This window comes from Sciurus vulgaris (genome assembly GCF_902686455.1).
Source record: "Sciurus vulgaris genome assembly, chromosome: 19".
NCBI classification, from domain to species: domain Eukaryota; kingdom Metazoa; phylum Chordata; class Mammalia; order Rodentia; family Sciuridae; genus Sciurus; species Sciurus vulgaris.
Genome location: NC_136480.1, coordinates 8,970,585 through 8,984,214, shown reverse-complemented (window position 1 = coordinate 8,984,214; position 13,630 = coordinate 8,970,585). Strand labels below are relative to the sequence as shown.

The window sequence follows — 13,630 nt, the reverse complement described above, 5'->3', positions numbered from 1 at the left end:
GAACAGCCGGTTGCCTGCTGGGAGCCAAACCGAAAGCACTCGGCTGGAACTGGGACTGGAGTCAGGGCTCCCAGGAGTGGGAGCTCATAAACTCTCAAGGGCTGGGACCCCTGAGGCTGGGGAGGCATTCCAACTCCACTGCCTACAGACACTGGGCTGAGTGGGGGCAAGGATAGGGTGTCTGCCCCCCCGTGGGGGGGCAGGACAGGGCCTCAGGCCTGGGTGCTTCCTGGCACCTGGAAAATGCCTGTGCCCTGGTTCCTACTGTCCTTGGCACTGGGCCGAAACCCCGTGGTCGTCTCTCTGGAGAGGCTTGTGGGGCCTGAGGATGCTGCCCGCTGCTCATCGGTGAGTCTGAGGTCCTGGGACGGTTGGGGAGGCTCAGGGTTCAGGCTATGGCCCATCAAATCCTTAGTCTGGCTCCTGTCACTGCCTCTGCCACCAGAACCGCCCTGGCTGGTCTGTCTGGTATGGATGGGGGAAGAGAAGAATGGGAGGGGGCTGGTTCAGTCTTTTTCTGGAGGGAGGCTTGGGATAGGGAACCTGAGAAAGAGGTGGGCAAGGGCCTCAGGCCGGGGACATTGCTTAGATTTGGGGGCATAAATTCTGAGTCTACTTCCCCACCCTTTCAGGGCCTCTCCTGCCACCTCTGGGGTAAGTATTCGGGCTTTTTTTTTTTTTTTTTTTGGTACTGGGGATTGAACTCGGGCACTTAACCACTGAGCCAACATCCCCAGCCCTTTTTTGTATTTTATTTAGAGATAGGGTCTCACTGAGTTGCTTAGTGCCTCGCTAAGATGCTGAGGCTGGCTTTGAACGTGATCCTCCTGCCTCAGCCTTCTGAGCTACTGGTGTTACAGTCGTTTGCCATCGTACCTGGCAGTATTTCCATTTTTATAGAAAAAAGAACTTCCCGAGCTGATGAAAGGGAGAGAAGCCCCATGCCTTCCCTGCTCACCCTCATCCCAGGAAGAGCCTAGCTCCTTGGCTCTCTGGGGTGTAGGTGCAACTAAACTGGATTCTGAACAGTTTTAGCTGCCACCCCACCCTTCATAAACAGATGGTGATGTGCTCTGCTTGCCTGGGAACATCGTGTCCACCCCAGGCCCCGTGCTGGTGCCCAGGCACCTGCAGACAGAGCTGGTGCTGAGGTGCCACCAAGAGACCGACTGTGACCTATGTGTACGTGTGGTTGTCCACTTGGCTGTGCATGGTGAGTGAGTCATCCTGAGACTGCATGTGTACATGTCATCTTGTCTAGAGCAGGCAGGAGGGCCAGGGAGTGTGTCAGGCAGTGATGGGCATCTTCAATGTTGATGACACTGGCCAAAGGACCCCGAGGTCCACCTGGTCTCCCTAGGCCTGACCCATGCTTCTCAGCACTGGACTTTTTGGAAGGAAGCCATGACCAAAGACAGCCCAAAGCAGGGGACCTGATCTGGTCCTTGCTATGCGGTCCTTCCAGAGCAGTGGGAAGAGCCTGGAGAGGAAAAACAGTTTGAAGGAGCAGCTGACCTGGAGCTTGAGGAGCCTAGGAATGGTAAGAAGAACTGTTGGCCCAGCCGCCCGTCACCAGGGTCCCTGGTCCCTGCCCACAGCCTCTGACCGGCCTGACATCTGCCTGTTGCTCACAGCCTCTCTGCAGGCCCAAGTTGTGCTGTCCTTCCAAGCCTACCCTGTTGCCCGCTGTGTCCTGCTGGAGGTGCAAGTGCCTGCTGCCCTGGTGCAGCCTGGTCAGTCTGTGGTATGTGAAACCCTCCTCATAACCACAGTAACCACCTTTTAGATATGAACGCTAGAAAACCCTTTCATATGCATTATCTCCCATTGTGCCTCAGTTTTTCTGTCTGTAAAATGGGGATGAGAATATCCTACCTCATATGTTTGACTTTGTGAAAAACTATTAAGGAGAGTTCTATTACTTATACCCCATTAGCACCAAGTACATAGGAATTCCAGTTGCTTTCCATCTTTGTCAACACTGGTATTGTAATTGGAATTTTAGCCATTTTACTATGTATGTAGTGGTATATCATTGAGGGTATTTTTATCTTTCTTGTCATTCTTCTTTCCTTCCTTCCTCCCTGGGTCCCTCCTCACCCACCTTCTTCCTCCCTCCCCTCCCTTCCCTTCCATTCCCTTCCCTTCTCCTCCCTCCCTCCCTCTTCCTTCCTTCCTTTCTCCCTTCCTCCCCTCCTCCCTTCCTTCCTCCTTCCCAGCTACTGGTGCAGCTGAGGCAGGAGGATCACAAGTTCCAGGCTTGCCTCAGCAACTTAGCAAGACCCTGTCTCAATAAATTGTACAAATAGGACTGGGGATGTAGCTCAGTGGTAAACTGCTCCTGGATTAAGTTCCTGGTATGACAAAAAATAAATTTGGGAGGATACTACTTTAAAAAAAATAGTCCTACTGCATATGACTGTGTTTTTTAAATTTTTAAAAAGATACTGATAGACCTTTATTTTATTAATTTATTTACATGCGGTGCTGAGAATCAAACCCACTGCCTCGTGTATGCTAGGCAAGTGCTCTACCACTGAGCCACAACCCCAGCCCATATGACTGTTTTAAGAATTAAATAAGTTAATATCTGTAAAACTTTGGCATAATACCCACTGTTGCAGGATAGCAATAGATTTTTCCTTTCTTTTGTAATCCTGAGAACTACCTGTCATGAACTAGGTATTATTATTACCCTTATTTTCCAGATAGAGAAACTGAGGCTTGGAGAGGGGTGGTTTGTGGGCTGCATGCACTTCTCTGAACTCTTGAACTAAGAATCCTGCCATCTGATGGTATGTGCACCTGGTTCAAGGTGTTGGGACTTCTCTCTTCCTCGGGACATCATACACCATTGGAAAATCTATCTCCACTGGGTCCAAATCACTCAAACTCTATGACTACCCCTCCACACCCAGGCCCCAGCTGGTACATCGTGCACTGGGACAATTGCTTAGCCCACCTCAGTCCTACTGAGGCGCTTGGTATGAAAACCACTTCTACAGGGTAGGGGTGTCCACATTTGTGCTGGGTGTCTCATCAGCTTAGCTTTGGCCAGGTGGTCAGGCCAGCATAGGTTGGGGCAGGGCCCATTCTTTCCCATCCACACTGCTACAGAGGATGTTTGCTTCAGAATTGGAGACCTTCAGCGGGAACTTTGATGGTAGATTTCAGGCTACATACTGTAAAAGAGTCATTGTTTAGGTAAGGTGGGTGGTGAGCAGAGTGGTCCATGCAGAGAAGCCCAAGCCCTCAGTCTGGGTTCTGAGCCCTGTACCACCAGCCTTCTATTCCATTTCCTTACAGGGCTCTGTAGTGTTTGACTGCTTCGAGGCTGCTCTAGGAGCTGAGGTACGAATCTGGTCCTATACTCAGCCCAGGTATCAGAAAGAACTCAACCTCACAAAGCAGCTGCCTGGTAAGTGGCTGCAGAGCCTCAGAAGCCCCACAACCTAGCTTCAGAGTTTCTGTCCCCTCCAGCCATTCCCCTCCTGCTTTCACCCTCTTTCCCAGTCATGCTTCATCTCAGGCTAGAGTCTGAGTTTTCGTCCTCCTGAGGGACTGATTCAGTCCCTTAGACCTCCTCTCCCCATGTGACATGGTTTTCCAGCTCCTCAGGAAGAGCTTTGTGCACTGGACAGATATGGGTAGTATTTAGGGGATAGGGTGTCCCCCATGGGTTGGGTTGCCCCTCTTCTCTCTTTGGTGCCCAGTCCCACTGGAGGCATTTCTGTGATCTCTCCCCAGACTGCAGGGGGCTGGAAGTCCGGGACAGCATCCAGAGCTGCTGGGGTAGGGGCTAGGGCCATGGGGTTGGGAGGAGGGAGGGGCAGGGTTTGGAGTTCATGTGAGGGACTCCTGGAGTTGGCTTCAGATTGGGGTTGCCACACCCTAGAAACTCACAAAGCCCATTCATTCATTCATAACACATAAAGTACTGTAGCTGCTATCTGTGCCAGGCAATGGAAATAACAAAATGAATTTCTCACGTCTAACAAATATTTATTCAAACCAGGAACATCTAGAGGCCCAAAGCATTGTCAAGATTATGGTGCCCTCATCCATATATTAAAATTATAATAATAAGTCTATAAAAAGAAAGGCAAGTTTCTGATTTTTTTCTGATTTTTTCCCCCATGTGCATTATTTGGATTTTTTTTTTTTGGCGTGTGTGTGTGTGTGTTTGTGTGTGTTTGGTACCAGGGATTGAACCCAGGGGCACTTAACCACTTAGCCATATCCCCAGCCCTTTTTTATATTTTTAGCAACAGGATCTCGCTGAGTTGCTTAGGGCTCACTAAGTTGCTGAGGCTCCTCCTGTCTAAGCTTCTTGAGTTGCTGGAATTACAAGAGTGCCACTGCACCCTTCTTTTGTTTTTATTCTTTGTATATAACATACCTATAGAAAGGTATGTAAAGTACATTAATTTTAATGTCCAGTTCAATGAGGAGTGTTTACATACACACACACTTGCATAACTGGAACCCAGATCAAGATTTAAACACTGTGTTTTATTTTGTTTTTGTTTGTTTTGTTTTGTTCTGTTTTGTTTTTTGATACTAGGGATTGAACACAGGAGTGCTTAACACTCAGCTACATCCCCAACTCCCTTTTTAAAAATTTGAGGCAGGGTCTCACTAAATTGCTCAGGGCCTTGCTAAGTTGCTGAGACTGGCTTTGAACTTGCAATCCTCCTTTCTCAGCCTCCCAAACTGCTGGAATTACAGGCGTGCACCACCAAGCCCAGCTAACACTGTGATTTTTTTTCTTTTCTTTCTTTTTTTGACTGGGGATTGAACTCAATGGCATTAACCACTAAGCCATATTCTCAACCCCTTTTTGTTTTATTTAGAGACAGGGTCTCGCTAAGTTGCTGAGGCTGGCTTTGAACTTGTGAACTTCCTGCCTCAGCCTCCCAAGCCACTGGGATTAACTGTGATTTAAAAAAAAAAAATTTGTAGTTGTAGATGGACAGAATGCCTTTATTTTATTTGTTTTTATGTGCTAAGGATCCAACTCAGTGCCTCACACGTCTAGGCAAGCACTCTGCCACTGAGCTATAGCCCCAGCTCGATTTTTTTTTAACCATTAAATTTTTCAACTTCATTTTCTTTTTGGTTCCTTAAACTTGGCCTGCTTCTTTGGCAATCCATAAAGATCTGTCAGCACCAGGACTTTGAAAACACAGATGTACCTCCTACATTTCATTTCTTGGTTCATTCAATAGACATTGCTTCACTTATTCAAAAGATATTTACTAAGTAATCACTGTGCTCCAGGCATAGCCCTAGACACTGGGGATAAATCAATAAACAAAACTGACAGACATTCCTGACTTATGGAGCTGGGAGTGGGGTTGGGGTAGGGGCGAGGGAAGACACAATAAACACATGGAGATATGAAGTAGATTGTATATTAGATGGTGATTAGAGCTGTGGATAAAATTCAAGGAAGAGGGATAGGAAGTTTTGGGTTTGCAGCAGTGGAATGGCCTTATTCCAGCGAAGAAGGTGATGGAGGAGCCATTTGAGAGACAAGGGTTCCATTGCAAGAGACTAGCCTGTGCAAAGGGCCTGGGTGAGAGTATGTTTGGTGTATTTAAGGAGTAGTAAGGAGGCCAGTGTGTCTGCAGCAGAATAATTAAGGGCACAGGTGCTAGGAGATGAGGTTAGAGAGGTCACAGCACCTAGACTGGGTAGGGACTCCATCTTTTACTGGGAGCATTAGGGGAGGACCATATGGGGTTCTGAGAAGAGGAGAGTGGTTTGTCTTAAAGAGGTTACAGGATCCTACTGGCTGCAGAGGGAGAAGCAGAAAGAAGAGCTATCTTAAGATCATATACTTGGACCTTTGTGGGCTTGGCCCTAAGCCAGTAGCTGGGAACAGTGTCTGGTCTGAGATGGAGATGCAGTCTCTGCTCTCCAAGGGCCTCCTACTCTAATGGGTTTGAAGGAGACCAAAGGGTCACTTGGTAAGTATGGCCCAGACTTAGGTATGCAGAAGAGGTGAAGGAAGTCTAAGCTGCCCTCTTTCCTTGTGTTTCCCCTCCCTCAGCCCTGCCCTGGCTCAATGTGTCTACAGATGGTGACAATGTGCACCTGGTGCTGGCCGTTTCTGAGGAGCAGCACTACGGCCTCTTACTGTACTGGAATCAGGTCCAAGGTCCCCCCAAGCCCTGGTGGCACAAAAACCTGGTGAGGCCTCACCCTCTCTGAGCCCATTTTCAGTCTAAGCCAGTGCCCATGCTAAGAATGTGCATGTACTACCAAAGGGGACCCTTGAAGAGGACACACCCAAAGCAAGGGAGCATTGATAGGGGAACTTTTGCCTGTCTGGTTTCCTTTATCCCCCATCCCACTACCTCCTTCCCCTTCCTCGTCTTCTCTAACTTCTCTCCTTATGCTTTTCCCACAGACTGGACCACAGACCATTACCTTGAACCATACAGACCTAGTTCCTTGCCTCTGTATTCAGGTAGGAACAAAGTCTAACTGGGCACCAAGGGAAGGGGACTGGGGAGATGGAGGGGGGGACCCCACTTTCCTGGTCTTACAACGCGCAAGACTCTTCTCTGAGGTGGAGACTGTGGCCCCCTAGAGTGACTGCTCCTCCCTTGACCTTTACTGTGCTATTCCTTCTGCCTATTAGATGCTAGAATGCTCTTCCTGATCCTCTAGCCACATGACTCCTACTTATGGTCCATAGTCCACTCAGCCATCATCTCCTCCTTGAAGCCTTCCTCTGTTCCTTAATTCCCTCTTCGTGCTCACATGGAGGGTAGAGTTCGTTCTATGGAGTTAGTCTGTTTTCAGTCCTCACTCTTGTCACTGCTATCTGTGTGACCTTTGGGGAGTCACTACCTCTCTGAGCCTGTTTCCTATCTGTAAAGTGGGAATATAATAGCACCAGCTTCATAGGGCTATTAGAAGGAAGTGTACCACATTCTGGCTTCAGTATGTTGGCCCTTTGCTCTTCCTGAGTGTACGTTTAATTGGTTAGCAGGTCTCATTCATTTGGCTTCTCAACATTAGTGCCTTTCATTCTCTTTCACCCTGCTTCTATCTCAGTTCAGTTTGGGCCTCTGTCATCTTTCTACTAGACTGTTTCAAGAACCTCCAGCCCCATCTCTCTTCCCATCACTTCTCTGGCATTCTGGACCCCATATTCCATCCCCAGATGAACCCTCCCCACTAGATGTTCTCCAAGATTCCCCTTTATAGGAATTTGCTATATCCAATGGAGCTATTTACCAAGGTACAGCTGCCTCTGTGCCTTTGCTCAGGCATTACCCACTCTCTGAACTGCCCTCACCTCTTTCCATACAACCAAATCCTCCCAGGTCATTTGGCACCTCTTTCCCAAAGCTTTTCTCTAAACACCTGGCCTCTCCTACCTCCAAATCCCCCTTGTACTTCCTCTTTCCTTCCTTGTCTATGAATAATTTCCTTTCATATTTGGACAACCATCAGCTTCTTCTTGTATACAATAGATATAAATATTCATAAATGAATGACTTACTTACTAATCTATTTACATATTTTATCATGACTACCACTCTGAGTTTGCAATTTCCTTGAAGGCAAGCAAAGCATATTTTATTTATTTATTTGTAGTTGTAGATGGCCAGCATGCCTTTATTTTATTTGTTTTTATGCAGTGCTAACAATCCAACCCAGTGCTTCACACATGCTAGGCAAGTGCTCCACCACTGTGCTACAGTCTGGGCCCAAGCAAAGCATATTTGATTTAAATGTGTAACTTTGCCAGAGCCTAGCACAGGGCTTGGCATATAGTAGGTGCTAACTGTTGAATGAATGAATGAATCTCCACTGCCTCGCATAGTGATAGGACACATAGCAGATGCTTAAGAAGGAAATGTTTGCTGTAATTTAACTGTTCTCATTGCCACACACAATGCCTAACCACATAGTGGGTACTCTTAATTAAAGGTTTGATGAATAATTAATAGGTGCTCTTAAAAAGTCTACTGAAAGGGCTTGGGAGGTAAGGTGCTTGCCTAGCACATGTCCCTAGAACTGGGGGAAAATTGTTGAATGAAGATATTGCCTGTGTTCAGCATAGTATTAGGTGAAAGAATGAATTTTTGCATCTCTAGAGCTTTGTAAAGGTTTGAGAAGACCTGGTAAGTGCTTATGAGATACCAGCTGAGTGATTGTGTCCCCAGTGCCTAGCAGAGTACCCTAGCACCCTCTCTTGGATGGTTGGGTAGGATGAACAGAGCTGAGCAGAGCCCTTTCTTCTTTCCAGGTGTGGCCCCTGACGCCTGACTCAGTTAGGACCAGCATCTGCCCCTTCAAGGAGGGTGAGCACATTGCCAGAGGTGGGATTGGGGTCAGCACTGACAGAAGTCAGGCGCAACTTGACCCTCATCCTCTCCTGCAGACCCTCGCGCACATCGGAACCTCTGGCGCGTCGCACGGTTGAGGCTGCTGTCCCCGCGGACCTGGCGGCTGGACGCCCCGTGCTCACTGTCAGCTGAGGCAGTGCTATGCTGGCAGACACCGGGAGGTGGTCCCTGCCAGCCGCTGGTCCCACCCTTGCCCCAGGAGAATGTCACTGTGAATGTAAGCGAGGTGGAGGGCCGCGCCCAGGGTGGGAGGTGGGAGGGAACCCTTTCAAGACCTGGTCTCTTCCCTGCTTTTTGCAGAAGGCCCACGAGTTCCCGTTGCTGAAAGGCCACCCCAATCTCTGTGTCCAGGTCAGAATGGGGTACCAGAGCACTGGGTTGGGGCTGGAGGCCACATAGAATCCCACACAAGTCACAGTCTTCTGCTGGCACTTTGATCTTCAGCCCCTAATGCATAGTGGTTACCAGCTTCCTCTTTGGGAGCAGTGCATGGGACCCTACGCATGGTACTTCACCTCTCTCAATGTCAGTCTTCTCATCTGTTTAATGCAGATGATAACTACTTTCCAGAGTGGTTGTGAGAAGTGCTTTGCCTCAGGGGCTGGCACAGACCATACACTCAATAAGTATCAGTTGCTTTTATTATTGCTGTCATAAACGTATTTCCCCATTTGTAGAATAGGTTGCTCTGCAAGTTCAAAGGGTGGTTATGAAAACATGCATTCAAGATTTATTGAGCATTCATTTTGTGGCAGGTACTGTTTTAGGCACTTGTGATCTATATGTGAACAAAACCAACAAATGCCCCCTTTCCCTCACAGAGAACCTGTATTCTAATGGAGAAAGGCAAATAATCTAACATAGCAAGTAAATTAAAGTATATAGTAAGTGTGTTAAGATGGAATACAAATACTATGGTAAAAGGTGGAGGATTGAGGATGCAATTTTAAGTAGGGTTGTCAGATGAGAATGGAAACTTCTCTTTGAAGAGGTGATAAGTTGAGAAGGGAATGTGATAAAGAGCTTGGTTAAGACATGAAAAGAGCTTTAAGGCAGGGGGTAGGGGGTGCATGCCTGTAATCCCAGCAACTCAGGAGGCTGAGGCAGGAGGATCCCAAGTTGAACAGCCTCCACAATTTAACAAGACCCTCAGCAACTTAGTGAGGTACTGTCTCAAAATAAAACAAGGGCTGGGCATATCATTCAGTGGTAGAGTGCCCCTGAGTTAAATCCTTGGTATCCCCCCAACCTCAAAAAAGCTTGAAAGGTCATCAGGCCCTTAAGTGCAGATAACCTCACAAGGCTGAAACTGAGAAAGATGAAATTACTCCTAATCATGGAACTTTGAACTCAGATCTGCCCAACCTCAGCTCCATAGTGCAACCTGACAGGCTTCCTCTTGTCTGCCCCTTTTCTTCTGGCCTTTCTGGCCCAGGTTCTCTATTTTCTTGTGCCCTTAATTCCAAGCAGGTGAGCATCTGGGAGAAACTGAAGCTACAAGAGTGTTTGTGGGCTGGTGAGTGGGGCTGACAAGGCCACTGTAATAAGGGTGAAACTCTGAGGTGCTGGGGATGAAGGTCAAAGCGGGGGAGGGGGATAAGTGGCAACTCCCAGCAAGACTGGGTCTTGGGCTGGGGTTGTGGCTCAGTGGCAGAGTGCTTGCCTAGCACACATGAGTCACTGGGTTCAATTGTCAGCACAGCATAAAAAAATAAAGATATCATGTCCACCTATAGCTAAAAACATTTTTAAAAATAAGACTGAGTCTTTTTCACAGTTGCCTCTCATTCCCTCCAGACTCACTAGGACCCCTCAAGGATGATATGCTACTTGTGGACATTCGAGGCCCCCAGGACAACAGATCGCTCTGTGCCTTAGAACCCAGTGGTTGTACTCCACTGCCCAGTCGGGTCTCCACGGTGAGGGACAATGGAGGCATAGACCTGTCCAGCTCTATCTCAAACCTGGCCTCAAAATTTCACTCCACACACTCTGTGTCAGGGCTTGTGCTGATCTTGAGAATGGGTGTGTGTGTGTATGTGTGTGACTCAGACCTGGGCCCTGCTCTGTGGCCTCTCAGCTCTTCCAGCATGCCTCCCCACTCTAATTCTGCCCATCTGAGCCTGGTGGTTTCCCCAGGGTGCTAACCCCACGTGACATCTCCCATTCCTTGGCTTGACAGAGGGCAGCTCACTTTGGAGAGCAGTTAATACAAGATCTTCAGTCAGGCCTGTGTTTGCAGGTGAGTAGATGCAGAAGGGCCTTGCCCCAATGTGGAAGAGCAGTGGGCCTAAAGCTAGCTCTTACCTATTATTTGTATGTCTTTTGCAGCTAGCCCTGGGGAGGTTAAGGGTAAAAGCTGAGTTCCCGCCTCCATGGAGCTCCCTGCTGGCTAGAGACCAGTAAACCAATACCCACGATGCTAAGTTGGGGTTCCAGAAAGAGATTCAAGGAAGGATCTCTTCTTGTGGGTCAGATTTGGTATGGAGTAGACAGCCAGGCAGTAGACAGCTATAAAAAGTGCAGAGCAGTGTGCAGAAACCTGCGGTATGTGTGGGGAGAAATTTGCACGGCCGAGGCTGGCCAGAAACTGGTGATGTTAAACCCCAAGCTGGGGGCTCTCAACTTGGTTGTTTGTGTCTTGTAGTTGTGGAATGGTGACCTGGGAGCACTGTGGGCCTGCCCCATGGACAAGTGTAAGTATTACAAGAACTATCCTTCCTCTGCATACCAGGAGCTGGAATCTTGACAGGGACCATTCCTGGAGCAGAACATGCAATGGTTTTGTCCTTATCTGCACTCAGATAAATCACAGGGTCATTCCTTTATTAAAAAAAATATGGGGGCTGGGGAGATAGCTCAGTTGGTAGAGTGCTTGCCTTGCAAGCACAAGGCCCTGGGTTCAATCCCGAGGACCAAAAAAAAAAAGATGAGCCATATGTGGTGGTTCACATTTCTAATCCCAATTAAAGGCTAAGGCAGGAAGATTCCAAGTTCAGGGCCAGCCTTGGCAACTCAGTGAGACCTTGTCTCAAAATTTAAAAAAATAAATAAAAATAAAATTTTAAAAGGACTGGGGGGTGTAACTCAGTGAGTGATAGAGCACCTCTGGGTTCAGTCTCCAGTACCACAAAATTATACAATCCTGCCTCCACTATTGGAAGACTAAAAGACAAGCCAAATAACCAATTAAATTTAGTAATTGTGTGCTATTGAATACTTACAAAACTGAGCTTACAATAGGGTGAGCTATTGAAGGTATAGAAGTACTATAAAATGTTGCGTTGTAAATGGCTATAATGGAGACCTAGGTAGGATAAGGGGTTCAGAGAAGTTTCCAGACATACTCTGAAGACTGAGCTAGGTGAAGGGAACAGGATTACATTTTTATGAAGTCTGTGGGATACTCTTGCAGAAATTCCAAGGTAGCATGGATAGAGGCAGACAGGCCTCTGTCATAACATGAAGATGCAGAGGCCAGGTAGGGAATTTGGGTTTTATATTTACTGCAAAAGGAGCTTCCATTTTATTGAAGGGTTATAATAAAATGTATATTTTAAGAAGATCTTTGAGGATACCACAGAGTGAATGAACTGGAGGCAAAAAAAGGACAGGGATACCAGGTTGGAGGGTACCACAGTCAAGGGAAACAGGAAGGTCAAGGGCCAGCAACCCTAGGCTTAGGGGACAATGTTAGCTGTCATTTGAGCACTTACATTGCTTAGCATCATATAAACACTTGGTGTGCAACTCTATGAAGTTGATACTACTGTTATTCCAATTTTACAGTCATGAAAACTGAGGCAGAATGTAAATTCGCTTAACCAAGTTTACCTAAATAATGGAGTTATGTGAATACACTGGCTTTCACTCCATTATGTGTTGTGGACAATGACTTCATTTCTTTTTTTCTGCTTTTATTACTATTTTTACTTTTTTTCTTTTTCAATAATTTCATTTCTGTATGCCTATTTTTCACCTCAGTAGGTAGGGTGAAAGCATAAGGTTTCACCAAGCTGGTGACTCGCGCCTGTAATCCCAGCCACTCGGAAGGCTGAGGCAGGACTGCAAGTTCAAGACTAGCTTCAGCAACTTTAGCAACTCAGTGAAACCCTGTCTCAAATAAAAAATAAAAAGGACTGGGGGTGTAGCTCACAGTAAAGCACACCTGGATTCAATCCCCAGTACCAATAAAACAAAACACAAAACAAAATAAAGTGTAAGGAGTCTAACTAGCCTGTGTTCTTCCCTGGCTCTCTCAGACATCCACAAGCGCTGGGCCCTGGTGTGGCTGGCCTGCCTTCTCTTTACCGCTGCGCTGATCCTCTTCCTCCTTTGCAAAAAGGATCGCGTGAAAGGTGAGTGCTTTCCCGCTCTCCGCTCCCCAGAAGGAGAGCCACAGTGGGCCTGGGAGTTCCCCCAAGGGAAGCAGTGGACGAGCTCACCGGCTGCCTCGGCCCTCTCCCTCGCAGGGCGGCTGAGGCTGTGGAAGCAGGACGTCCGCTCGGGGGATTAGTGTGGGCGAGGGCAGGTCGGAGACTGCACCCAGGGGCTCCGGCCGCTGGCCTTCTCATCTCTGCCCTCTCCTCTGCTCTCTCCTGTAGTGGCCGCCAGGGGCCGCGCGGCTCTGCTCCTCTATTCTGCGGATGACGTGGGCTTCGAGCGCTTGGTGGGTGCGCTGGCGTCGGCGCTGAGCCAGCTGTCGCTGCGCGTGGCTGTAGACTTGTGGAGCCGCCGTGAGCTGAGCGCTCAGGGTCCCCTGGCCTGGTTCCACGCACAGCGGCGCCAGACCTTGCAGGAGGGCGGCGTGGTGGTCCTGCTCTTCTCGCCTGGGGCCGTGGCGGCGTGCAGAGAGTGGCTGCAGGGTGGGGCGGCGGCGCCGGGGGCGCACGGCCCGCACGACGCCTTCGCCGCCTCGCTCAGCTGCGTACTGCCAGACTTCTCACAAGGTCGGGCGCCGGGCAGCTACGTTGGGGCCTGCTTCGACAGACTGCTCCACCTGGATGCCGTACCCGACCTGTTCCGCACAGTGCCAGTCTTCTCACTGCCCTCCCAGCTGCTGGACTTCCTAGGCGCCTTACAGGGGCCCAGCGCCTCCCACCCGGGGCTGCTCCAGGGGTGGGCGGAGCAAGTGTCCCAGGCCCTTCAGCCCGCTCTGGACAGCTGCTTCCAGTCCCTGGGAGCCCCAGAGCTGAGCCGTGGGATGGAACCTGGGGCGGGGACTGGACTTGAATAAAGGCAGACGCTATTTTTCTATCCTC

At 48.7% G+C, this 13,630-nt stretch overlaps 1 protein-coding gene across 8 annotated transcripts; it reads left to right on the top strand.

Moving 5' to 3' along the window:
- Positions 1-10: 10 nt before the first annotated feature.
- On the top strand, positions 11-13,625 carry IL17RC (interleukin 17 receptor C). 8 transcript variants are annotated; one of them, XM_079122353.1, is made up of 19 exons: positions 126-348; positions 633-654; positions 1,061-1,213; positions 1,466-1,540; positions 1,635-1,744; positions 3,307-3,418; positions 3,748-3,792; positions 6,056-6,195; positions 6,416-6,475; positions 8,270-8,324; positions 8,405-8,586; positions 8,670-8,720; positions 9,840-9,885; positions 10,167-10,288; positions 10,552-10,611; positions 11,017-11,065; positions 12,632-12,727; positions 12,842-12,880; positions 12,974-13,625. In XM_079122353.1, the coding sequence occupies exons 1-19, from the start codon at positions 244-246 to the stop codon at positions 13,603-13,605; spliced, it is 2,154 nt and encodes a 717-aa protein (XP_078978479.1). In that variant the 5' UTR covers positions 126-243; the 3' UTR covers positions 13,606-13,625. The 8 variants fall into 8 exon arrangements, with proteins under 8 accessions (XP_078978473.1, XP_078978472.1, XP_078978478.1 ...); XM_079122347.1 differs by lacking the exon at positions 12,842-12,880 and having other exon boundaries at positions 11-348; positions 6,083-6,195; XM_079122346.1 differs by lacking the exon at positions 12,842-12,880 and having other exon boundaries at positions 11-348.
- The last annotated feature ends 5 nt before the right edge of the window (positions 13,626-13,630 follow it).